The following is a 26,911-nucleotide window of genomic DNA, read 5'->3' on the forward strand; positions in this document are numbered from 1 at the left end:
ACAATGTGGATGTCTTTTGGGCAATGAATTAGGAGTAGTTTTTGCGATTTATGTTTCAACCTCTTGTTTTCTTTAGTACGAGTAACAAAGATGTCTCATAATTCTGTTCGTGCTAGAGAATATAGGCGAAATTCTTTGAAAAGAAAGCGAACACAAAGTCACCATCGAAATGTAAGAGGTAAGTACTAAATTGACTTTCGTGATATTTTTAGTGTTTTATGTTCCATTTTTCAGTGATTTTATATCTATGGGAATCTTTTGTAATTTTCTTTTGTTTTTTAATGTTTTAGAGGTCCTCGATTCCTCGATGCCTGCTCTCTCTTTTAATGATTATATGGGTAATTTTTTTTGCTCTACCTATATTTTTTTAATTAATCTTTGTGTTTCTAAAAATTTATCTGTTTATTTTATATGTTTCCAATGTTTTTGTTTATTTATATTTTTTAGAAAATTTTGTTGATGTGTCCCAAAATGTTAATCAGAGTTCAAATCTTATCTTGTCAGGTATAATAATATCTTTAAGTATTTTATCCCTGTTCAATTTTGTTTTTGTTAAATTATATTTTAAATTCTTTGGATTTATATCTAATAATAGATTGGTTTGTTGTTTTATTATTGTTTTTTTTACACTGTTATAAATTTTTCTATGGAATGATTTAGATCAGTATATATGTTTAATTTATATTGTTGTTTCAAACATACACAAGTACTAGAGGTTAATAAAAATATTTTATTATGCCTCCCTTGATAGTAGAAAAAAAAATATACGCACTTGGTTAAAAATTTTGCAGGATTCTATGGAGCAATAGAGCGATTAAAGTCTAAAAAAATACAAAATGATTCTAATAGTGATTTAGGTTATTTAATTGCAACCTAGACAATTAGTATGAGTGATTAAAATAATGAAACAAAGTCTATTCTAACATTAAAAAAATTAAACTGTTCTTGAATGTGCATTAAGCTTTATTTATATTTAGTTATTTAATAAATCAATGCTAATTCAGATTGATTTTTGTAGTTTATTACATTTTTAATGTTCAATTTGCATGCTGATTATTAAATAATTAATTGATTTCTTATTTCATCATTAACTTTTTTTTATGTTTGGTTGTGAAATATATATTTACATAAATTTGTGTTGTTATCTTAAATTAAAATGGATGATATAGACCAATCAGAAATATATGATCCTTCGATAAATTCATTCAGTCAAGTTGGTTCTATTATTGATCATCCTCTGTTCTTGCAAAGTGAGATGCAAGGTACGCTTTCTTTCTTAAATAATCTATTATTCAAGAATAGTCAAATAGAAATCTTATTTACTTAGTTTTAAAAGATTCTATTGTGCTTCCGTGATGAGATATTATTCAGGCAGTGTAAAATAGAAATAATATTTTGTGATATATTCTTTTGACAAAATTTAAATGAGTCAAGTATTTATTATATATTATATCAGTAAGCTAATGGTTTATTCATTTTATGTTGAATCTATTTCATGCCATCTAATTGAGATAAATTTTTTTTTTTATTGTTATGCATGTTTTTTTCTCCTTTATCTTTACCAGGTTGTCTTGATGTTGGTGATCCTAGCTATGAATGTTCAATATATGGGGCGTGTTTCTAGTTATCAGAACATGTTGAAAGAGACTATACAATTAATCGTGCTGTTTTTACTATTTATTGCTCAAAAGGGAATATTCAGTTACCTTATCTCTGAAAGCCCCTAGATCTGCTATATAATTTGATTAATGGACATGATAGGAAGAGTTTGTATTTCCAAAAAAATATTCGATCTTATAACATTATGTTTGCCTTCACGTCTCTTGGTGGTAAGGTTTTGGATTCAGTGAATGATGGGAGTGGTCCACCGCAATTTATAATAACTGGTCAAAATTATCATCGGATTGGAAGTTTGCTCCCGGATCCTGGTCAGAAGCCTAAATTTGCACAATTATATATATATGACACTCAGCATGAGATAATGCATAGGCAGAGAATCTTTCGGTATGTGTATTTAAAGTTTTGTTGTTAAGTTTTTTTATTTTATTTCCCTGATTTTTTAATGTTATTTGCATTGAAAAACACGTTTATATCTGTCATTGCATAGTTATATTGTATTTCATTCCCATTATAATGCGTTATTAATCATTTTTGACTTATAATGATGTATCAAAACATATCGAAATTGTATTCTGTGTGGTTTTTAAATATATTTTTGTGGTTAATGTATATTTATTTTAGGCAAACATCTGAGATAGATAAAGAATTGATAACTGAGTTATTACAAATGATCGATACTCATAATGTCATAGCACAGTCATTTCGAAGAGTCAGAGAATTCTATCAGTGTCATCCATCCGAGATCTTCTCTTTGAAGTTGTATTCGCATAGGAAAGTTGATCGAAGAACTTACAATACTCCCTCTTGTGATGAAGTTGCTGCTCTGATTGTTGGAGATTTTGATTCGTCGGATCATGGTTGTGACATTATTGTTCGATCTACTGCTGGTCAGTTGTAACGTATCTATGAAACTCATGCTCTGTATTGGCCTTTATAGTATCCATTGTTGTTTTCATATGGTGAGGATGGTTACCAGTTGAATATTCTTTATCGAGGTCAACAGGAGGGATATGTCCCTGGAAGGAGAACAAGGGTTTCTCTCAGGGAATTCATATGTTTTCGTCTGCAGATTAGGGAGCAAGAAGATGGAATTATTCACAAGTGTAGGCGATTATTTCAATAATTTGTTGTTGACTATTTCACCATGATTGAGTCCCAGAGGTTGTATGAGATTAGAATGAAGCAAAGTACAATTAGAGGAGAAGTGCTTTAAGGAATAGAAAAGGCTATGCGTCGTGGTAATGACGAAGCTTCTTCAATTGGGACACGAGTCATCTTGCCTTCTTTGTTCACTGGTGGTAGACGTTATATGTTTAATCGTTGTCAGGATGCGATGGCAATCTGTAAATATTTTGGCTATCCAGATTTATTCCTTACTATTACGTGTAATCCAAATTGGCCTGAATTTCAGCGATTCACAGAGCGATAGCGAATTCCCATCGTTGATCGTCCTGATATCTCTTGCCGTGTTTTTCATGCTAAGTTAAAATGCCTTCTAAGCAATCTCAAGGAAGGTGTGTTTTTTGGTTCACTTAGTGCAGGTATGTTATTTCTCGCTTGGCATTTCAATTTTTGTCTGTTGTGCTCGGACATGTTATTGTCTGGCTTCTTAATGATGCTTTTGTATTTTTTAGGTATGTATACTATTGAGTTTCAAAAAAGAGGTCTACCACATGCACACATGTTACTATGGCTTAACGAGGAAAGCAACTTACAAAGTGTTGAAATTGTTGATGAATTCATATGTGCCGAGCTACCCAATCCCCTCAAATTTCCAGCTCTTTATAATGTCGTCACCAAGTACATGATCCATGGTCCCTATGGTCGACTTAGACCGAGTTCTCCTTGCATGAAAGATGGTAAGTGCTCAAAATTTTATCCGAAAAGATTCGTTGATCAAACGAGCTTTGATGAAGATGGCTATCCGATATATAGACGTCGTAATATGGGTGTGACAGTGAAGATCAACAACGTTGATATTGACAACAGATTTGTTGTGCCTTATAATCCACAGCTGTTAATGAAATATCAAGCTCACATAAATCTTGAGTTTTATAACAAGTCAAACATCAACAAGTATCTTTTTAAGTATATCAATAAGGGTCCGGATCGGGTGACTGCAACTGTTAGAGAAACATATCATGTTGGTGAATCTTCTCAGGTGGTTGATGAGATCAAACAGTATTACGATTGTCGTTATTCATCACCGTCTGAATCCATGTGGAGAATTTTTGCTTATGATATTCATCATAGATGGCCGTCAGTACAGAGGTTGACTTTTCAGTTGCCGAACCAGCAGCATGTTGTATTCGATGATGCTGATATCACTACTCATATTTATTTGCGCAACAAAGATTTGCTAACGATGTTTACGGGTTGGATGATGGCCAACAGGCGATTTTCGGATGGGCGGTCTTTAACATATGTTGAATATCCAGGAAAATTTGTCTATTGTTCGAACAGTAGGGAGTGGAAGCCGAGACAGAGGGGATTCTCAATTGGAAGATTGAGTTTTGCTCATCCCTCATCTGGTGAACTTTTCTATATGCGGATGCTTTTGAATGTGCAGAGAGGTTGTACCAGTTTTCGAAGTATAAGAACCGTGAATGGTGTTACTTATGATACATTTCAGGAGGCATGTTCTGCCATGGGATTCTTGATAGATGATAAGGAGTATGTTTCTACTATTAAGGAAGTCGCCGAGGTAGCGTCCGCTACACAGCTAAGGAAGCCTTTTGTGATGTTGTTACTATCTGGTTCCATGGGAAGGCCTCTGTCAGTTTGGGAACAAACTTGGGCTTATTTGTCTGATGATATTCTTTATCGCAGAAGGCATGAGCTGCAATATCCTGGTAAGAATTTTATTCATGGTGATTTTATTATATGACAAGCAGTCACACACGGACACAGACAGTGCAGAAATTATATTATCGTGCTAATATTTATTAATTATCGTTAAACATAGATCTAACGATGAGTCAGGATGAGTTGCAAACATTTTTTTTGTTGGAGATTGAGAAACTATTGCAGAGTAATGGAAAATCATTGAGAAATTATGCTGACATGCCGGTTCCTAATAACTCTTTAGTCTCTCAATTTAGCAACTTGATGCTGCTGCGTGAGTTGCAGTATGACACAGTTTCTTTGACTCGTGAGCATGATGTAAATGTGTTAAAGTTAAATGAAGAACAGAGGGTGGTCTACGATAAAATCATTGATTGCGTTTCGAATAAGAGGCATAGATTCTTTTTGTGTATGGGTTTGGTGGCACTGAAAAAACTTTTTTATACAGGGTTTTGTCGGCTAGATTACGATCTGAGAAAAGGATTGTTATAAACGTTGCTTCTAGTGGTATTGCTTCTCTGTTGTTACCTGGTGGTAAGACGGCTCACTCTATGTTCAATATTCCTGTTGAGCTGACTGAAGATACTGTTTGTAAGATTAAGAAGGATAGTGCAAAAGCTGAGGTAATCCGAATGGCCGATTTGATTATTTGGGATGAGGCACCGATGACTAACAAATTGGCATTTGAAGCGCTCGATAAGACGTAACGTGATATAATGGTTTCGGTCTCTGATAGGAATAAAGATTTACCTTTTGGTGGGAAGGTGGTCGTTCTCGGTGGTGATTTTAGGCAGGTCTTGCCAGTTATTTCGAAAGGTTCTCGTGCTGAGATTGTCATGGCTTCGATAAATTCTTCTGTCCTCTGGAAATATTGTGAAGTTTTGTGTCTGACGAAAAATATGAGGTTAACAATGGGATTGGAACAATCAACTCCTCAGGAGTTAAGGTCATTTTCAGATTGGATACTTCAAATCGGTGAAGGTCGATGTAGAACAGTGGTCAATGATAAACTTTTTGTTGAAATTCCTTCTGATCTAATCATTCCTGTCTTGGAAAATCCAGTGGAAGATATTGTAAATACAATCTATCCGAATTTGGTTAAGAATTTTCGTGATCCAAGTTTTTTCCAGGATAGGGCAATTTTGGCTCAGACTGTCGACAATGTTGAAGAGATAAACAATTATATAGTTGACTTGTTGTCCGGGGAGGAGAAAAATTATCTCAGTGCTGATTCGATATGTGGTAGTGATGTCTATTCTAATGTTGATGTTGATTGGATAAATGTTGAATTCTTGAATCAGATTAGGTGTTCTGGTCTACCTAATCATTCGTTGAAGATGAAAATAGGCGTGCCTATTATTTTGTTGAGGAATATTGATCTAGCTGGGGGTTTGTGTAATGGGACCCGACTTGTTGTGCGAGATTTAGGGAGAAATGTGATCGGTACGGATATTGTTTCTGGTAGCAATGTTGGGGATAAAGTTTTTATCAGTAGAATGAATATGATTTCCAGTGATACAGTTATATTATACCGTTTAAATTCCAACGCCGTCAGTTCCCGGTTTCTCTGTCGTTTGTGATGACAATAAACAAAAGCCAGGGTCAGACATTATCAACAGTTGGTTTGTTCTTGCGTCGTCCTGTGTTTTGTCACGGTCAACTTTATGTAGCTGTTTCCCGAGTTAGGAATAGAAATGGTCTTAAGATTTTACTTTGTGATGATGGATTAGTTGATCCTATCAGAACTGAAAACGTTGTATTTACGGAAGTTTTTGATAAGATATAATGTAGTTTCTTCTTATACATTCCAATCTTATCTATGTAATTTATAGTTTTATTTTGGTCTATGTTTTCTTTAGAGAGGGACAATTTCTTTGGGGTATGTGTAAAATCGTCTCAACCATTTTGTGTGCACTAGATGCACCATTTTTTATGAACCGTTAGATTCTATTAAATGAAAATCAAAGGATGTTATAAAAGAAGAGTATTTATACGATTTATAAATATAGAATATATTACTATATATTAGCATACGCGTGGTTTCATCTCCGATGTGGAGAGCTATCCGCGTTTCAGGCCCGCAGACATCCAAGATGGACGTTCTTCTCCAGTGTGGCTTCTCCTCAGGAAGGGTGTATGTGCTCCTCTTTGCTTTCGCCGTCAGCTGTCTTTTCTCGCAATTCCTTCATGCAAGCCCCTTTTTTGCGGATTTAGTTGATCTGGTAATCATCAAATTGAACACAAGCCCCTTTGTTTTCATTTCCTGATCTGCTTCCCTCTGCCCTACCAAACGTTGTCTACAGCCTCTATTTCTTCGGTCTTTGGTTCCTTGTCATTCATTGCAGGTTAAGGATTTTCCCATAGAGTCTCAAATAGAAGATCTGCAACCAATCAATCAGATACACTCTTCTGGTACCTTTACTTCCAAACCTGTTTTCGTCTTCATCGTTTTCCTTTTTGTTCATTGTGTATATTCTTGTGATCAAATTTCGTATCTCTTACACTGTTAATCCAGGTTTTACTGTCTAGGGTTTGTGAATCTGCTAATTTGTGAATTGTTATCTAGCTTCGTATGTTTCTGGGTTCATGTTCTTTTTTACATTCTTTGGAAGTTGATGTTAATTTGAATATGGTCTATCAATTGGATTCATCTTCTTCACCTTCATTGTCTGCAATTTCGTGTTAATTTGATTATCATTTCTCCTATTGTTAGCTGTTGAGGTTTTTTTTGTATGTGGTTTGTCTATTTTATCAATATTTTGGTTTTTATAATGATTAGAAAGATGAAATTTCTACTTATGTTTTTTTATATTTATGGATCATGGTTTGTTTTTGTCAGTCATTGTCTAGGTATCGGGTTTCTACCTAATCTACTTCATCAGCGTGATGTGATTAGCAGAGTTTTTCCAACAAAGTGAGTTTATGGATCCACCCTCTCCTATTCAAGTTTTGCATTTCGATTTTTCTTCCCATTCAATAATCCATTTAAATTGTTTGTTATATTGTTTAATTTCATTTTTTTATTTTTTTAATAAAAACTATTTTATATTTCATCTGTTATATTTCATAGACATAAAGTTGTTTGCACTGAATTTAATAGCTTCATTGAGAAAGGAATGGGTGTTGTGACACCAAGTTGGCATCATGGTCCTCTGTTATCTTTCCCTAAAAATGTCTTCTGCACATATAATGATGTTCTTCCATATATTATGTGTCTTTTTGAAAATATTAAATTTTATTCAAAAATTTGATTATTTACTTTTTTAATTCTAATATTATTTTTTCCAAAAAATTAGAAAGAAATTATATTGTTAATATATTAATAAAAATAAAATATGACCATCTTATTAATGAAAAATAATTATTTATCTTTTTACTGCAAGAAAAGTCATATGATACCAATGCAAGTTTCATTTTAATATTATAAACAAAAAATTTATTTTAATCTTAATTAGACTCGGTCCATACAATTTATTTTATTTTTGTTAATTATTTCTAAGATATATATTTATGTAATATTTATTATTAGTAGTAACTTTTTTATAATGTATGTATCAATTATTCTTGGTGTCTTCTGTCTTCTATTTTTTTATTATTTTGGTTTTAATATTTAGTAAAAATTCTAATTTGATGTCTAATATTTTAAATATTTTGTTTTAGTTCAAAATAATTTTGTATGAATTTAAATATTGTTATAGTATTGTTATTTAAAGTACTTAATTATGCACTAAGATATTATGTATCTATTACAGTCTACCAATGTTCTTCTTTTATATTAACCTTTGATCTCTATGTAATATAATCTAATGCTCTATACAAATATGGCATACTCTATAAGTACATAATTGTTGTTCTCATTTAAGATATACCCTCTTGTTTAATGAATAGAATTGATGGTTCATATTTTACTTTGATTTTTTTCATTTAAAAAAGCCAGTTTTTAAATATTGCTATTTTATCGACTATCAAAAAGTTAATTGACTATGGCCCAGGCCAGTTTGGGTAACCAACTTCTCCTTTTGATAAAATAACTTAAATAATAAATGACTCTATTAAAAGTAACTTATAACTAGGTTATTTTGTGTTTAGATTTTTAACTCTAAAAGTGCTTATTTTATAGAAATGTGATAAAAAGTAAATGTATTATGAGAGAAGTCACTTTTTTTAATTTCTTTATAAGCTCCTAAATAGCTTTTTAGAAAGTTGCAATTTGGTTTTGAAAATTGTATCAGACATTAATACTACTACTTTTCATAAGTTAAAAGTTAAAAAAGTTACTTCTAAAGTTTTGCAAACGGGCCCTATATCTTTTTGAAAATATTAAATTTTATTAAAAAACTTGATTATTTACTTTTTTAAATCTGATATTGTTTTTTTTTCAAATAAAATATATTGTTATTATTTTATATTTTATTTTTGTGAATTTATCTAAATCTCAATTGATTTTGTTTTTTTTGTTAGTTAAAATGTATCTGTTTTAATAGATGAACCAGATTTTTATTTTTTAAAAATTTCAATTTAAACTATTTTTTTAAATACATTGAATTTGCATAAAATAAAAAAATTAAATATATAAAATTATTGATTTTCTTTTTTTTAGTACGAGTCTAAAAAATACTTGGTTGCAGGATTTTGTTTTTATTAATATAATCATCTCAATTAAACGATAAACTTAATTAAAGTGAGATTATTCTAATTTTTTTCAGCAAATTCATCACTTTCGGTTGATTAGGGATCCTAAAAGGCGTTTCTACCTCACCCCATCTCCTCTATCCCTAACCCAATCTCCATCCGTCGCATGATGTCTGCACCCCCATCCACGACTGAGATTTCGGCTTCCCTCCTCGGTTCTGGCCACATGCAGGGAAGTTATGGCTATCTTTGCGATTCCATTCGATCCCACCATGAGGGTGTTGTTCTCTTCGTTGTGTCTGTTCCTTCTCCCCAGGGTTGCTCTGTCGAGCATATCTCATTCTCCATCTCGATTTCTCGGTTTTGGATAGCAGACGTTGCCACCGCGATTCAAGAGATATATGTGGGCTATGGTTCTATTCTCCTCCTGTTCAATCTCATTCTCGATTCCTTCTGCAGTTTCAATTTCTTTTTTGTGTTAATTGTTGCTATTTTCTGGATCTATCATTTAATTTTGAGTTGTTTGGTTTCTGATTTAATCATGGTGATTGTTACTTATTTTTATAAATCAATGGTTCTCTCCTATGTTTGTGCTATTGGTGTTTCTGTGAAATAATTTACTTCTTGGGGTGTTTGCTCATTATAAATTATATAATTTTCTTTCTGCTATTGGACTGAAGTTAACTGTAGTGTTTGGTATAGTTGACTGATGAAATTCTATTTTTACTTTATTGTGAATTGTCAAATCAACTATATGTGGTAGGTATTTGGTAATTTGCAACAGGTCTCTTCCCATATTATTTTTGCTCTTTTCCCATGAGTGTTTGGTTACTTGTGATATCTTCCTAAATGATGTGTGTAGCCATATCAATCTATATATGCCTATTAGTCTATCTCTGTCCTATATGTAAAGCTTACATTGTAAACTCATGTGTTTATCTTCTCATCTTAGTTCTAAATTCTTCTCTGTATATTTTCTCTATTTGGTGTTCTTATCCTACATATTTTGGGAATGAATAACCATGTTGATCTGGTGGAGAAAATCACTCCGTGGAGAGAATCATGGAAAGTTCATGTTAAAGTTGTGAAGTTGTGGTACCACAAGAATCCTACTTTGGATCCTTCTCAAAATCTGTTGCATATGTAAGACCCAAAATCTTTGAAAAGTCTTTTTATGATCAAGTCTCAAATCATATAGCTATTTATAGCCTTAATTTTAGAAATTATTTTAAGGCAAGTTTTGATATATTGGATTTGAGATAAGTTATGATTATTATCCAATTTCACAATTATTGGATTATTTTCTATATTTAAAGTATAAAGTTGATAGTTGTGAAATAATAAGGATTTTCATATGGTTTGGATTAAATAATTAATATTTTAAAATATTAATACTGTTATTTTGGAAAATGAAAGAATTAAGTATATTATTTCTAATAACTTGATTTGGACACTTTATTGAAAATAATTTGTAAAGTTGATGAACAAATAGTATTTTCAATACATAATTAGTTTTGGATTTAATTGAGTTTCAATCATTATATTATTCCCAATTTTATGTAAAATTATCAATTTACCCCTAACCCTAATTTTTAAAATAAGGAAACCCTAACCCAGTAACCCGTTACCATGACCCGGTTCCCTTCCCACTCAACCAAGCAGCAGCAGCACATGATTTTCCTTTTTCCCTTTTCATGAAAGAAAGGAACGAGAGCAGAAAGAGAGAGAGAGAGAGAGAGAGAGAGAGAGAGAGAGAGAGAGAGAGAGAGAGAGAGAGAGAGCTGAGCTACGGCAGAGGAGGGTGAGGGCGCCGCCGTCCATCCTCACTGCTGCCAGCTACGTGTCCCCACCAAGCCGCCAAACCTGCCACACATCGCCGCCGCTAATCTCGCGCCGCCACGGTCCCGTCGAGCTTCCGCCAATACAGCACGAGACAGAGAGAGAGACCGATGGAGAAGAGGGCCGCGGAGGGGGAAAGAACCGCCGAATGCAGTCGCCATTGGGTCTTTGTTCCTCGCCGTTGAAGGAGCTGCTCCCAGCCACGGTGGTCGCCAATGTTTGCGCCACTGTTGTCGGAGAACCCGAGGAGGTGGAGGCGACACAACGGGAGAAAGGGAGTCGTCGTGGAGCAACGAGCTGCGTCCAGTCGCCGCCGACGCGCCACTGACCACCGCCGTTCTGCCACGCCGAGGATCCTTTTCCTGCTAGGTCTGCCGCCGTCAAGCATGAAGGGAGGAGGAAATGGCGTCGCGAGTCGGGGTTGATCCATTTACGGTCGTTGGATCTGACCGGAGAAAGGAGCTGTATCTCTGTGATTCTGGCCGCCGGAGTGGTTGTGGCTGTCGGAACCACACCGGAGCTACTGCCGTTCACCGCTGCTGATGTCCGTCGCCGTTGCTGGTGATGGTTAGTTGAACCGCGGTCAGGAGAGGGTTCAGATCCGCCGCTGCCGGAGTTCTGAGGCCACCAGAACCACCGCCGGAGCTTCTGGCTACTTCTGCCGTCGCCGGAAAAGTTGTCGGTAAGGGTTTCATTTGAGGTTTCAACCTTTTTAGTTTTTGAGATAGTTTTAATGCTGTACGGTTCTTCCAGTTAATCCGCCAGAGCTTCTGGCCGCCGCCGGAGCTGTTGCCGGGCCGGTTCGAAATCGCAGTTGCCTCATTGTGTTATTTCGGTAAGAAATTATGTTTCGAATGATCTCGCGTTAGTATTCTGTTGTGTTCGGTTAATGAATATGAGTTTTGATAACGTGGAAATCGAGTCCTGATTGTTGTATGTTGCGATTAGTGTTGCTATGGTTATTGCGAAAGTGATTGGGATATGATGTTTTGATTGCCGTCAGTTCGGGTTGAGACAGAAAGGACTCTGTAAGACGTTTGGATTATGGATTTGCGTTTTGAGGTAGGGGCGCTTTCCAAGAATTATGTTTTATGTATTGGAATTATTACATATGGATACTGATGTGAGATATTGTGTATTTGGTGATTGTATCTGCCTTATGTATTATTTGATTGACTCGAATGATTATGGGTGTTGGTTTGGCTGAATTGTTGTGTGGCTTTGTGAATTGTAATGTTTGAAGCTGATTCTTTAAAGATTCGAAATCTAAGTTTAATTTGTTGAGGATTGATTTGATTTGAGTTAATTATTTTGATGATTTGAGAAGTTGAATGAACTTTTGGATTCAGCCTGGTTTGCTTTAATTGACTTGGTTTTGGACAAATGATTTATTACTGAGCTATTTCTTTAAGGCTTTGGAAATGAGTTAAAACAGTTGATATTGAGTTGATTTTGTAATGATTTCCTTGAGATATGCCACTGAGGCGACTGTTGGATTTAGCTTGCTTTTGAATTGATTTTTGGTTTTGAGCTGTTGAAAAGGAATGAGAAACAGTTTAGTTGGGACCCGAACCGGGTGGCAAAAGTCCAAGTTTTAGGGGAGGTGCTGCCGAAATTTCTACAAAATCCTAATCTTGTTTGAAAAGTTATTTAAAAAGGGTTGGATTTGAGAAATTGTATTATTTGATTTATTAAGAGAATATTTATGTTTTCAAGCTTAATTTATTTAATGAACCTTATACCTTGAGTTCGGCTTATTTAGAAATGAACTATTTTTACCATTTGAATCACTGAAGGGAAGAATGGTGCTCTAATATTGATTTCAATATAAAAGGGAGCTTTTAGTGGTTTTAAAAGAAACCAGACTTTTGATTGAGTAATTAAGCTTGAGGCATTTTGGAAGAGTTAGAAAAATGGGTTCCAAAAAGAAACCTGAAAGTGGTTTGATTCAAATGAACCGGTTCCGTTTCAAATGAGTTGATTTTTGGACCGGGTTGGAACTTGTGATTTTGTATGGTTCGGTTTCATAATAAATTCAGCTTTATTTACTTGAGCTGAGAATCTATGATTTTAAGAGTCTCAATAAATTTTAAGGAATTGATATAGTTTGACCTTCCCTAAAGACTTGGGACTTTGCCGAGAAGCTTTTATTATAAAATCCCATTATTGTATGGGTGATTTTGAATACTTTGAAATAAATCCTTAACTTGCCATGGTTTTGGAAGTTTTGGAAAGATAATGCCGAGAGTGGCTTTGTTTTAAAAGAGAACTCACTTTGAGTAAATTTGGCTTATGAGCTTGAGATGATTTGAGAAATGAGATCTTTAAAGCCAAGGTCGAAAAGAGTTAAAATTTGATTTAAAAGTGAAATGGCTTGAGAAAAGTGAGTTATGGCTTAAATGCCGGTTTTATGAATTTGATGATGTTGAATGATGGAAGTACTGTTTTTGTTATGAGCCAGAATGGCTGTGTATGATTATGAATATTGGTTGGTTCTGGATTGAACCGTGAGCCGGATGGCTGAGATGGATGGTGATCCATGATTGAATATAAATGCATTTATGCAATTGAATGATTTGTGAATTTAAGCCGAATGGCTGAGATGAAAGTTGTAAGCGAGTATGCTTGTGTTTTCTCTCTGGTTGTAAGGGTGACAGGGCACCGATACCCTCTAATGGCGACAGGGCGCATATACCCTCTAATGGCGACAGGGCGCATATACCCTCTAATGGTGATAGGGCGCATATACCCCCTAATGATAATAATGCGCAATAGAGAGACTGTGTCCGGGTTAGATACCGGACACGTCGGGTTGGCTTGGTAACCGACAGATGATATCATCAGCCACTAGGGACAGGCATGCATAATATGCATCCATGTGACATTGTTTGTGTGTGCATATTATACTTGGTTTGCCTATGTGATTATTTGCTAATTGTCCTACTTGCAATAACTGTTTGTTTGTGCTTGCATTTTCCTATTTGTGTTTTTTTTTACTGGGACTCTGTTGGACTGTGGTGATTGGTTGATGGTTGGATTGTTTGAGCCTAGGGCCGTGGTTGGAATGAGATGAATCGATGGTTGATTTCGGTTTTGTGTTTCTGGTTTGGAATAAATATGAAAGGCTATTTTGTTTCAGCATAGATAAACCGTTTTGAAAGGTTTTTGAATTGTTGAGTATTGAATGGTTCCTCTTTCAGAAAATATTTCCGACTTTACTTTTATTGAAAACCGTTGTTTTTGAAAAGAGGCATAAGACTGTTATTAATCACTGATACGATTTGTCTTCATGTATCCTATTACAGTAATTCCCAAAAACCCTCTACTGAGAACCCTTTCGAGGATGATGTTCTCACCCCCTACATTTTTTCCCTTTCAGGATATGGACGCAGAAGTCACGAGGAGTTTATTTATTTGTTATTAAGATGCTCTGTATTGCATTAAATTATTATTTTTGTACCCTCGCCTTTATCTTGATATATTCTGTAAGAGGGATAGGAATTGTATTGGTTAATGCTTATAATATTGTATATATATATATATATGTATATATATATGGATGTACTCTTTATGAGTTTTTGTAAGTTGTATGGTATGTATGGATGTACGTTGTGTAGCAAAAGTGTTTTTGGTTGCGGTATTGCGGTTTAAAAAGTTTTAAACAGGCTCATATTTTAGTATTAAATAGTATAAGTGTCGTCGTAATGTCCGAGCTATCAGAGTGCGCAGCCGGAAGCGTGAGTTTTGGTAGTTAGGGTGTTACATTATGGTATCAGAGCAGTCCTTCCTGTAGAGCCTGAGGAATGGACCAACTATGCTTCAATTGCATACTCTGGGCGTTTGTCATGTATTAGGTCTTATCGGATGACGAGAATTAGAACTTTGTGCACATGACGATCTATTGATTAACGCTGTTAGTCTTGCATTGCATAATTCTTGGTATTAAGTTTGGCCGGCTTAATACTAGTGAATTTTGTATATGAAAGCACTAATGGGTTATCATAGATGATATACGAGTTTTGAGTAAAGCAAATCGCGAGTTTTGGGAGCGTTGGAAACTATTTCTCGAGGCTATTCAGTTGTGTGTCTTGAATTCTGTTCGAGTCGACCTATTCTTTCGTATCCTAACTTGACGTTCTTGGTTACTAATCCTTTTGAAAAGTAGCTCGATTTTTCAACTTTATTCCTCTATTCATATGCATTCCTGTTTGAACTTAATTGCATATGCTTGGTTGAAATCCTTGTTGTATCTACCTTTCTCTGATTGAGTTCTTCTTGATTCATGTATCCTTTGATATGACTTTGAACTTGTCCTTCTGCGTTGTGCATTTTAACTCCGGATTCCGAGTCCATTAATAGAGAAATTGTTGATTCAATTTTCCTCTTATTTAACAGTGATTGTAACCAATTTTGAGATTTTTATGAAAATTGCTGTTAAAAAGATATATACTTCTCTATAGGTGCAACTTTGAAGATTTCTTATATAGTTTAACAATTGTCTATTTCTAATACCTCGTGTGAGCTTTTACTGTGTTATGGAACTGCACTTACTTTAAATACAAATTGACTTTCTAATAATTTTACTATAGTTCTAAGGCACATTTTCATTTGATTATGTATTTGGATATTTTTCAAAATTTTGGAAAGAAGGAATTTTTCATTTCTATCCCGGTTGAGTTTCGTTTGATAAGCTTTACTTAACTTATTTTGAATTGAGTTTGATTTAGCATGCTATATGGTTTATGCCATTGTTGTTCTTTTGAGAATGTTGGACTCATAGCTTTCTATCTCCATGAACGTCATGTTTGACTTTGTTTTTAACTAACCTTTTACACCTTGTGAACGTTACTATTGATCTTGGTTTTTATTTTTCTTGTGAATCTCATTCCTATATGAGTTAGTTTAATTCGTTTCAAAATGGTGCATCGTTTATCCTCTCATTGTCTTTACCAGAGTTTTAGTCAAAGATTTATCCTTGAGAAGTTACTAATGGTTGAGTTGTCTTTTCTATGACTTTTGTATTCTTTTGAATCAATTGAAAGCTTGTTTGATGTCTCATGCCTAGTGGATCTTGTTTGAACTACTTTGATTTAAGATCCTTTCTTGTATGACTTGACTCCTTTTCAAGTACATTCTAATCTTCTTGAATATTATTGTGAGATGGTGATTTCAAGTATACTTTTGGAGTCTTGTTTTGAATTTTATAAAGCAGATTGAATTCTCTTTGAAGAAGCTCTAAATCGAACTTATTTTTTTGTTGCTTGGTTACAATTGAGACCATTGTTCAATCTTTGACAAAGTTGATTTAAATTGGGCATGCGCTATTTTAAATGAAGTTTTGAAAGCTTTCTTGTTTATTGGAAACCGGTTTGTCAGTAATGCAACACTTAATTCCTTTACCAATTTATAGCAAACTTTTACCTCGGATTTCCTTTTCTAAATAGAGCTTAACTTTCTCTTTCGACTTCGCTAAGATTTTTATACACGCTTTTTTGAATATGGACTTTGGAGATTTTTGAACAAGCATTTGATTCTTCTTCCGAGTTTTATGATTGCTTTTGGTTAAGTTGTGCACCTAATTATCTTTCTAAAATATTTGAGGAGATATTTTAGCCTTTAGCCAAACTTGTGTGCACCTTGTTTTTAAAATACTGCATGACTTGCTTCAACAGAAAATGGTATTACAGCAAAGCCACGTTATTGCTTTTGTTATTCTCCTGGAGAATGTTTGTTACTTAACTTTTCTTCTAAATTGCGAAGTGATTTTCCGCAAGTTTTCGATTCTTTTGTGAATAATGCATTCAGAAGTACTTTTAATCATGCTCTTGAGTTCTGTGAGCTTTGTCTCGGGTTTGAAATCTTCTCTTCTGCAAATCTCATGCTTCTTCGGCTCAGCTTGAAATTGTTTTAAACTAATGCGTTAATTTTCTGCTTATTGGCCCTATTGAATTTCTTTGATCCAAGGGTCATCTTTGAGGTTGTCAATTGATTTATTTCTAGCAAACTTCATTTGCTTGATCATCCTTGTTGTCTGGGATTGGATACATTCCCTCGGATCTATGAGTACTATCTTTGATATTTGACTCTCCTTTCTAAATCTTGTATCCTTCTGAGTAGACTCGAGAATTGTTTTGATATCACTTGCGACTTGTAGACGTATACGTAGCGCGATGCGTTAGTTCTTAAGACGTGATATGTGTATATGGAAGTTGAAGCGGTAGGTATACAATGTTATGAGTTGTGGGTGTTTTGTCCCTTGCAAACAAGTTTGCGAGTGTTAGGCGTATGTTTGGCTATGAGGTTGTAAAATATTTGGTGGAGTTGGGAAATCGAAGTTCTGAAGTGGGAACGAGATTTGTTAGCGAATTATGCCGCTATTTAGATACCAACATGCTTTGCAGCCTTTTACCACACTAATTACCACTTTGCCTTGTGAGCGCCTATCTTGATTTGCACCCTATTTTAGCACCTCAAGTTTTTGTAAAGCCTTGAGATCATATGACCTTGTGCATTGAGCCTATCTTGTAAGGTTTGCTTTGCAATCACACTCCTACCTTTGTATCTTTATGCATACGACCATCCAAGTATTTGAAAAACGGTATATATATGTTTATACGTTGAGATATTTTGCTTCTTCCTTAAATGTGTTTAAGGGTGAACTGTTATGAAATTCCTTTCGTTTTGCATCAATTTTCGAGGGCAAAAATTTTTATAAGGTGGGTAGAATGTAAGACCCAAAATCTTTGAAAAGTATTTCTATGATCAAGTCTCAAATCATATAGCTATTTATAGCCTTAATTTTAGAAATTATTTTAAGGCAAGTTTTGATATATTGGATTTGAGATAAGTTATGATTATTATCCAATTTCACAATTATTGGATTATTTTCTATATTTAAAGTATAAAGTTGATAGTTGTGAAATAATAAGGATTTTCATATGGTTTGGATTAAATAATTAATATTTTAAAATATTAATACTGTTATTTTTGAAAATGAAAGAATTAAGTATATTATTTCTAATTACTTGATTTGGACACTTTATTGAAAATAATTTGTAAAGTTGAGGAACAAATAGTATTTTCAATACATAATTAGTTTTGGATTTAATTGAGTTTCAATCATTATATTATTCCCAATTTTATGTGAAATTATCAATTTACCCCTAACCCTAATTTTTAAAATAAGAAAACCCTAACCCAGTAACCCGTTACCATGACCCGGTTCCCTTCCCACTCAACCAAGCAGCAGCAGCACATGATTTTCCTTTTTCCCTTTTCATGAAAGAAAGGAACGAGAGCAGAAAGAAAGAGAGAGAGAGAGAGAGGCTGAGCTGCGGCAGAGGAGGGTGAGGGCGCCGCCGCTCAGCTGGTCAACGCCGTCCATCCTCACTGCTGCCAGCTGCGTGACCACACCAAGCCACCGAACCTGCCACGCATCGCCGCCGCTAATCTCACGCCGTCACAGTCCAATCGAGCTTCCGCCAATACAGCACAAGACAGAGAGAGAGACCGATGGAGAAGAGGGCCGCGGAGGGGGAAAGAACCGTCAAATGTAGTCGCCATTGGGTTCTTGTTCCTCGCCGTTGAAGGAGCTGCTCCCAGCCACGGTGGTCGCCGATGTTTGCGCCACTGTTGTCGGAGAACCCGAGGAGGTGGAGGCGACACAACGGGAGAAAGGGAGTCACCGTGGAGCAACGAGCTGCGTCCAGTCGCCGCCGACGCGCCACTGACCACCGCCGTTTCGCCGCGCCGAGGATCCTTTTCCTGCTAGGTCTGCCACCGTCAAGCATGAAGGGAGGAGGAAATGGCGTCGCGAGTCGGGGTTGATCCTTTTACAGCCGTTGGATCTGACCGGAGAAAGGAGCTGTATCTCTGTGATTCTGGCCGCCGGAGTGGTTGTGGCTGTCAGAACCACACCGGAGCTACTGCTGTTCACCGCTGCTGATGTCCGTCGCCGTTGCTGGTGATGGTTAGTTGAACCGCGGTCAGGAGAGGGTTCAGATCCGCCGCTGCCGGAGTTCTGAGGCCACCGGAACCACCGCCGGAGCTTCTGGCTACATCTGCCGTCGCCGGAAAAGTTGTCGGTAAGGGTTTCATTTGAGGTTTCTGCCTTTTTAGTTTTTGAGATGGTTTTAATGTTGTACGGTTCTTCCAGTTGATCCGCCGGAGCTTCTGGCCGCCGCCGGAGTTGTTGCCGAGCCAGTTCGAAATCGCAGTTGCCTCATTGTGTTGTTTCGGTAAGAAATTATGTTTCGAATGATCTCGCGTTAGTATTCTGTTGTGTTCGGTTAATGAATATGAGTTTTGATAACGTGGAAATCGAGTCCTGATTGTTGTATGTTGCGATTAGTGTTGCTATGGTTATTGCGAAAGTGACTGGGAGCTGATGTTTTGATTGCCGTCAGTTCGGGTTGAGGCAGAAAGGACTCTGTAAGACGTTTGGATTATGGATTTGCGTTTTGAGGTAGTGGCGCTTTCCAAGAATTATGTTTTATGTATTGGAATTATTACATATGGATACTGATGTGAGATATTGTGTATTTGGTGATTGTAACTGCCTTATGTATTATTTGATTGACTCGAATGATTATGGATGTTGGTTTGGCTGAATTGTTGTGTGGCTTTGTGAATTGTAATGTTTGAAGCTGATTCTTTAAAGATTCAAAATTTAAGTTTAATCCATTGAGGATTGATTTGATTTGAGTTAATTATTTTGATGATTTGAGAAGTTGAATGCACTTTTGGATTCAGCCTGGTTTACTTTAATTGACTTGGTTTTGGACAAATGATTTATTACTGAGCTGTTTCTTTAAGGCTTTGGAAATGAGTTAAAACGGTTGATATTGAGTTGATTTTGTAATGATTTCCTTGAGATATGCCACTGAGGCGACTGTTGGATTTAGCTTGCTTTTGAATTGATTTCTGGTTTTGAGCTGTTGAAAAGGAATGAGAAACGGTTTAGTTGGGATCCGAACCGGGTGGCAAAAGTCCAAGTTTTAGGGGAGGTGCTGCCGAAATTTCTACAAAATCCTAATCTTGTTAGAAAAGTTATTTAAAAAGGGTTGGATTTGAGAAATTGTATTATTTGATTTATTAAGAGAATATTTATGTTTTCAAACTTAATTTATTTAATGAACCTTATACCTTGAGTTCGGCTTATTTAGAAATGAACTATTTTTACCATTTGAATCACTGAAGGGAAGAATAGTGCTCTAATATTGATTTCAATATAAAAGGGAGCTTTTGGTGGTTTTAAAAGAAACCAGACTTTTGATTGAGTAATTAAGCTTGAGGCATTCTGGAAGAGTTAGAAAAATGGGTTCCAAAAAGAAACCTGAAAGTGGTTTGATTCAAATGAACCGGTTCCGTTTCAAATGAGTTGATTTTTGGACCGGGTTGGAACTTGTGATTTTGTATGGTTCGGTTTCATAATAAATTCAGCTTTATTTACTTGAGCCGAGAATCTATGATTTTAAGAGTCTCAATGAATTTTAAGGAATTGATATAGTTTGACCTTCCCTAAAGACTTGGGACTTTGCCGAGAAGCTTTTATTATAAAATCCCATTATTGGATGGGTGATTTTGAATACTTTGAAATAAATCCTTAACTTGCCGTGGTTTTGGAAGTTTTGGAAAGAGAATGCCGAGAGTGGCTTTGTTTTAAAAGAGAACTCACTTTGAGTAAATTTGGCTTATGAGCCTGAGATGATTTGAGAAATGAGATCTTTAAAGCCAAGGTCGAAAAGAGTTAAAATTTGATTTCAAAGTGAAATGGCTTGAGAAAAGTGAGTTATGGCTTAAATGCCGGTTTTATGAATTTGACGATGTTGAATGATGGAAGTACTATTTTTGTTATGGGCCAGAATGGCTGTGTATGATTATGAATATTGGTTGGTTCTGGATTGAACCGTGAGTCGGATGGCTGAGATGGATGGTGATCCATGATTGAATATAAATGCATGTATACAATTGAATGATTTGTGAATTTAAGCCGAATGGTTGAGATGAAAGTTGTAAGCGAGTATGCTTGTGTTTTCTCTCTGGTTGTAAGGGTGACAGGGCACCGATACCCTCTAATGGCGACAGGGCGCAGATACCCTCCAATGGCGACAGGGCGCATATACCCTCTAATGGCGACAGGGCGCAGATACCCTCTAATGATAATAATGTGCAACAGAGAGACTGTGTCCGGGTTAGCTACCGGACACGTCGGGTTGGCTTAGTAACCGAAAGATGATATCATCAGCCACTAGGGACAGGCATGCATCATATGCATCTATGTGACATTGTTTGTGTGTGCATATTATACTTGGTTTGCCTATGTGATTATTTGCTAATTGTCCTACTTGCAATAACTGTTTGTTTGTGCTTGCATCTTCCTATTTGTGTTTTTTTTACTGGGACTCTGTTGGACTGTGGTGATTGGTTGATGGTTGGATTGTTTGGGCCTAGGGCCGTAGTTGGAATGAGATGAATCGATGGTTGATTTCGGTTTTGTGTTTCTGGTTTGGAATAAATATGAAAGGCTATTTTGTTTCAGCATAGATAAACCGTTTTGAAAGGTTTTTGAATTATTGAGTATTAAATGGTTCCTCTTTCAGAAAAGATTTATGACTTTACTTTTATTGAAAGCCGTTGTTTTTGAAAAGAAGCATAAGACTGTTATTAATCACTGATACGATTTGTCTTCATGTATCCTGATGAGCGGATAATTTGTACGCTTTTTGGCATTGTTTTTAGTATGTTTCTAGTAGGATTTAGTTAGTTTTTAGTATATTTTTATTAGTTTTTAGTTAAAATTCACTTTTCTGGACTTTACTATGAGTTTGTGTATTTTTCTGTGATTTCAGGTATTTTCTGGCTGAAATTGAGGGACCTGAGCAAAAATCTGATTCAGAGACTGAAAAGGACTGCAGATGATGTTGGATTCTGACCTCCCTGAACTGGAAGTGGATTTTCTGGAGCTACAGAAGCCCAATTGGCGCGCTCTCAACGGCGTTGGAAAGTAGACATCCTGGGCTTTCCAGCAATATATGATAGTCCATACTTTGCCCAAGATTTGATGGCCCAAACCGGCGTTCAAAGTCACCTTCAGAATTCCCAGCGTTAAACGCCGGAACTGGCACCAAAGTGGGAGTTAAACGCCCAAACTGGCACAAAAGCTAGCGTTTAACTCCAAGAAGAGTCTCTACACGAAAATGCTTCAATGCTCAGCCCAAACACACACCAAGTGGGCCCGGAAGTGGATTTTTATGTCATTTACTCATCTTTGTAATTCTTAAGCTACTAGTTCCCTATAAATAGGACCTTTTACTTTTGTATTTTCATCTTGGTTCTTCTGGTTCCCTCTTTGGGACCGAAGCCAATGATCACTCTTGTTCTTATGTATTTTCAACGGTGGAGTTTCTACACACCATAGATTAAGGTGTGGAGCTCTGTTGTACCTCGAGTATTAATGCAATTACTAATGTTCTTCTATTCAATTCCGCTTGTTCTTCAACTTGATGAATGTGATGATCCGTGACACTCATCATCATTCTCACCTATGAACGTGTGACTGACAACCACCTCTGTTCTACCTTAGATTGAGTGAATATCTCTTGGATTCCTGATACACGACGCATGGTTGATCGCCTGACAACCGAGCGCTCGCCTGACAACCGAGCCAGCCATTCCGTGAGATCAGAGTCTTCGTGGTATAGGCTAGAACTGATGGCGGCATTCAAGAGAATCCGGAAGGTCTAACCTTGTCTGTGGTATTCTGAGTAGGATTCAATGATTGAATGACTGTGACGTGCTTCAAACTCGCGATTGTGGGGCGTTAGTGACAGACGCAAAAGAATCACTGGATTCTATTCCGACATGATCAAGAACCGACAGCTGGATAGCCGTGCCGTGACAGGGTGCGTTGAACATTTCCACTGAGAGGATGGGAGGTAGCCACTGACAACGGTGAAACCCTTGCATAAGCTTGCCATGGAAAGGAGTAAGAAGGATTGGATGAAGACAGTAGGAAAGCAGAGAGACAGAAGGGACAAAGCATCTCCATTCGCTTATCTGAAGTTCTTACCAATGAATTGCATAAGTATCTCTATCTTTATCTTTTATTCATATTTCATCTATACCCATTTGAGTCTGCCTGACTAAGATTTACAAGGTGACCATAGCTTGCTTCATACCAACAATCTCCGTGGGATCGACCCTTACTCGCGTAAGGTTTATTACTTGGACGACCCAGTGCACTTGCTGGTTAGTTGTGCAAAGTTGTGTTTATGCCATGGTATTGAGCACCAAGTTTTTGGGGCCATTACTAGGGATTATTTGAGTTGTGAAAAGTAGTGATCACAATTTCGCACACCAAGTTTTTGGCGCCGTTGCCGGGGATTGTTTCGTGTATGGACAACTGACGGTTCATCTTGTTGCTTAGATTAGGTATTTTTCAGAGTTCTTAAGAATGAATTCTAGTGTTTCAAGGTGATGTTCTTATCATCACCAAAGCTGATTGATTCTCATCAATTTTGCTCTTGAATGCAGTGTCCTGCTGAAGCTTGGCTATTCATGTCTAATTCCTTTAGACTGAAGCTTTAGACTAACATTGCATGATTCCTGGAATTCTCATTAAGAATTTTGATACCTTTATTTTCTTTTTCACTTAATTTTCAAAAAACCAAAAAAATTTTACAAAATCATAAAAACCAAAAATATGTTATGTTTCTTACTGAGGCACTGGTCTCATTTTAAGTTTGATGTCTCATTTTAAGTTTGGTTTCTTGCATGCATTGTTTATATGATCTTGGTTCTATTTTCAAGTCAATAGTACAGGGAACTGAAGATTCAGTACATGCAGTAGAGGAATTACACAGAAAAAGCTGGGCGTTCAAAACGCCCAGTGAAGAAGGACAGACTGGCGTTTAAACACCAGCCAGGGTGCCTGGTTGGGCGTTTAACGCCCAAAAAGGTAGAGCATTGGGCGTTAAACGCCAGAATGTGCACCATTCTGGGCGTTTAACGCCAGGATGGCACAAGAGGGAAGATTCTGTTTTTAATGCAAATTTTTTCAAGTTTTCAAAGTTTTTCAAAATCAAATCTTTTTCAAATCAAATCTTTTCAATCAAATGTTTTCAAAATCAATTTCTTTCCTTTTTCAAAGATACTTGCTATCAATTAATGATTTGATTCAACATTTCAAGTATGTTGCCTTTTCTGTTGAGAAATATTTAATGTCTGAATCATATCTTTTCTTGTTAGTCAAGTCATTATTTTTTAAAAAAAAAATCAAATCTTTTTAAATTGTTTTTCAAATCATATCTTTTCAATCATATCTTTTTAAAACCATGACTTTTTAATCGTATCTTTTTAATCACATCTTTTTCAAAACAGTTTTTAATCATATCTTTTTTATTTCTAATTTCAAAATCTTTTTCAAAAATTACTTGATCTCTTTCCCACTCTTGATTTTCGAAAATCAATTAAAGTTTTTCAAAATGTTTTTAAAATCTTTTTAATTTAATTTTCGAAATTTCTTCCCCTCTTCTTACATCCTTCTATTTATGGAGTACCACTCCTCCTCAATGCACAATTCGAACTCTATCTCACTAAGTTCGAATTCTTCTCCCTCTTCCTTCTATTTTTCTTTTTCTCTGACACCTAAAGGAATCTCTATACTGTGACATAGAGGATTCCATATTTTTTTGTTCTCTTCTCTTTCATATGAGCAGGAACAAAGACAAAGGCATTCTTGTTGAAGCTGACCCTGAACCTGAAAGGACCTTGAAGCGAAAGCTAAGAGAAGCTAAGGCACAACTCTCTATAGAGGACCTAACAGAAACCTTCAAAGAAGAAGAACCCATGGCAGCCGAAAATAACAACAATGCCAACAATGCAAGGAAGGTGCTGGGTGACTTTACTGCACCTACTCCTGACTTCTATGGGAGAAGCATCTCTATCCCTGCCATTGGAGCAAACAACTTTGAGCTTAAGCCTCAATTAGTTTCTCTAATGCAACAGAATTGCAAGTTCCATGGATTTCCATTGGAAGATCCTCATCAGTTCTTAGCTGAATTCTTGCAAATCTGTGACACTGTCAAGACTAATGGGGTTGACCCTGAGGTCTACAGACTTATGCTATTCCCTTTTGCTGTAAGAGACAGAGCTAGAATATGGTTGGACTCACAACCTAAAGAAAGCTTGAACTCTTGGGAAAAGCTAGTCAATGCCTTCTTGGCAAAGTTCTTTCCACCTCAAAAATTGAGTAAGCTTAGAGTGGAAGTCCAAACCTTCAGACAGAAGAAAGGTGAATCCCTCTATGAAGCTTGGGAAAGATACAAACAATTAATCAGAAAATGTCCTTCTGACATGCTTTCTGAATGGAGCATCATAGGTATTTTCTATGATGGTCTCTCTGAACTATCCAAGATGTCTTTGGATAGCTCTGCTGGAGGATCTCTTCATCTGAAGAAGATGCCTACAGAAGCTCAAGAACTAATTGAAATGGTTGCAAATAACCAATTCATGTACACTTCTGAAAGGAATCCTGTGAACAATGGGACAAATCAGAAGAAAGGAGTTCTTGAGATTGATACTCTGAATGCCATATTAGCTCAGAACAAAATATTGACTCAGCAAGTCAATTTGATTTCTCAAAGTCTGTCTGGAATGCAAAATGCACCAAGCAGTACTAAGGATGCTTCATCTGAAGAAGAAGCTTATGATCCTGAGAACCCTTCAATGGAAGAGGTGAATTACATGGGAGAACCCTATGGAAACACCTATAATTCTTCATGGAGAAATCATCCAAATTTCTCATGGAAGGATCAACAGAGACCTCAACAAGGTTTCAATAACAATAATGGTGGAAGAAACAGGTTTAGCAATGGCAAGCCTTTTCCATCATCTTCTCAGCAACAGATGGAGAGTTCTAAGCAGAACCACTCTGACTTAGCAACCATGGTCTCTGATCTAATCAAAACCACTCAAAGTTTCATGAATGAAACAAGATCCTCCATTAGAAACTTGGAGGCACAAGTGGGTCAGCTGAGCAAAAAAGTTACTGAACTCCCTCTTAGTACTCTTCCAAGCAATACAGAAGAAAATCCAAAAGGAGAGTGCAAGGCCATCAACATGGCCGAACTTGAAGAGGATGAAGAGGCAGTGAACGCCACTGAGGAAGACCTCAATGGGCGTGCACTGGCCTCCACTGAGTTCCCCAATGAGGAACCATGGGAATCTGAGGCTCAAAATGAGACCATAGAGATTCCATTAGACTTACTTCTGCCTTTTATGAGCTCTGATGAGTATTCTTCCTCTGAAGAGGATGAATATGTCACTGAAGAGCAAGTTGCTAAATACCTTGGAGCAATCATGAAGCTAAATGACAAGTTATTTGGTAATGAGACTTGGGAGAATGAACCTCCTTTGCTCACCAAAGAACTGGATGACTTGTCTAGGCAGAAATTACCTCAAAAGAGACAAGATCCTGGGAAGTTTTCAATACCTTGTACCATAGGCACCATGACCTTCAAGAAGGCTCTGTGTGACTTAGGGTCAAGTGTAAACCCCATGCCTCTCTCTGTAATGGAGAAGCTAGGGATCTTTGAGGTGCAAGCTGCAAGAATCTCACTAGAGATGGCAGACAACTCAAGAAAACAAGCTCATGGACTTGTAGAAGATTTTCTGGTGAAAATTGAAGACCATTACATCCCTGCTGATTTCATAGTCCTAGAGACTGGGAAGTGCATGGACGAATCCATCACCCTTGGCAGACCCTTCCTAGCCACAGCAAAGGCTGTGATTGATGTGGACAGAGGAGAATTGATCATTCAAGTGAATGAAGAATCCTTTGTGTTTAAGGCTCAAGGATATCCCTCTGTCACCATGGAGAGGAAGCATGAAGAGCTTCTCTCAAAACAGAGTCAAACAGAGCCCCCACAGTCAAACTCTAAGTTTGGTGTTGGGAGGCCACAACCAAACTCTAAGT

General features: G+C 36.4%; 2 protein-coding genes and 1 non-coding gene across 3 annotated transcripts; 2 read left to right on the plus strand and 1 right to left on the minus strand.

The window, feature by feature from the left end:
• Window positions 1–1,804: 1,804 nt before the first annotated feature.
• LOC130966969 (uncharacterized) lies at window positions 1,805–5,171 on the plus strand. Its single transcript, XM_057891790.1, has 5 exons — window positions 1,805–2,004; window positions 2,242–2,507; window positions 3,255–4,472; window positions 4,586–4,856; window positions 4,913–5,171. Exons 1-5 carry the CDS (start codon window positions 1,805–1,807, stop codon window positions 5,169–5,171), a joined length of 2,214 nt encoding a protein of 737 aa, XP_057747773.1.
• Window positions 5,172–5,180: 9 nt separating this feature from the next.
• LOC130966970 (uncharacterized) lies at window positions 5,181–6,044 on the plus strand. The gene has a single exon (XM_057891791.1). The coding sequence runs from the start codon at window positions 5,181–5,183 to the stop codon at window positions 6,042–6,044; it is 864 nt and encodes a 287-aa protein (XP_057747774.1).
• A 19,144-nt stretch (window positions 6,045–25,188) lies between these two features.
• LOC130971049 (small nucleolar RNA R71) lies at window positions 25,189–25,296 on the minus strand. The gene has a single exon (XR_009082285.1). It is a non-coding gene; the product is annotated as a small nucleolar RNA R71 (small nucleolar RNA).
• Window positions 25,297–26,911: the final 1,615 nt, after the last annotated feature.

This window comes from Arachis stenosperma, chromosome 3 (genome assembly GCF_014773155.1).
Source record: "Arachis stenosperma cultivar V10309 chromosome 3, arast.V10309.gnm1.PFL2, whole genome shotgun sequence".
Lineage (NCBI taxonomy): Eukaryota > Viridiplantae > Streptophyta > Magnoliopsida > Fabales > Fabaceae > Arachis > Arachis stenosperma.

Excerpts from the sequence above, each read along its gene's own strand:
- LOC130966969 (XM_057891790.1), top strand. The coding sequence starts at position 1,805 with ATGTTTGCCTTCACGTCTCTTGGTGGTAAGGTTTTGGATTCAGTGAAT. Across the intron at positions 2,005-2,241 it reads CATAGGCAGAGAATCTTTCG|GCAAACATCTGAGATAGATA; the intron begins GTATGTGTATTT and ends TATTTATTTTAG. Across the intron at positions 4,473-4,585 it reads GCATGAGCTGCAATATCCTG|ATCTAACGATGAGTCAGGAT; the intron begins GTAAGAATTTTA and ends CGTTAAACATAG.
- LOC130966970 (XM_057891791.1), top strand. The coding sequence starts at position 5,181 with ATGGTTTCGGTCTCTGATAGGAATAAAGATTTACCTTTTGGTGGGAAG.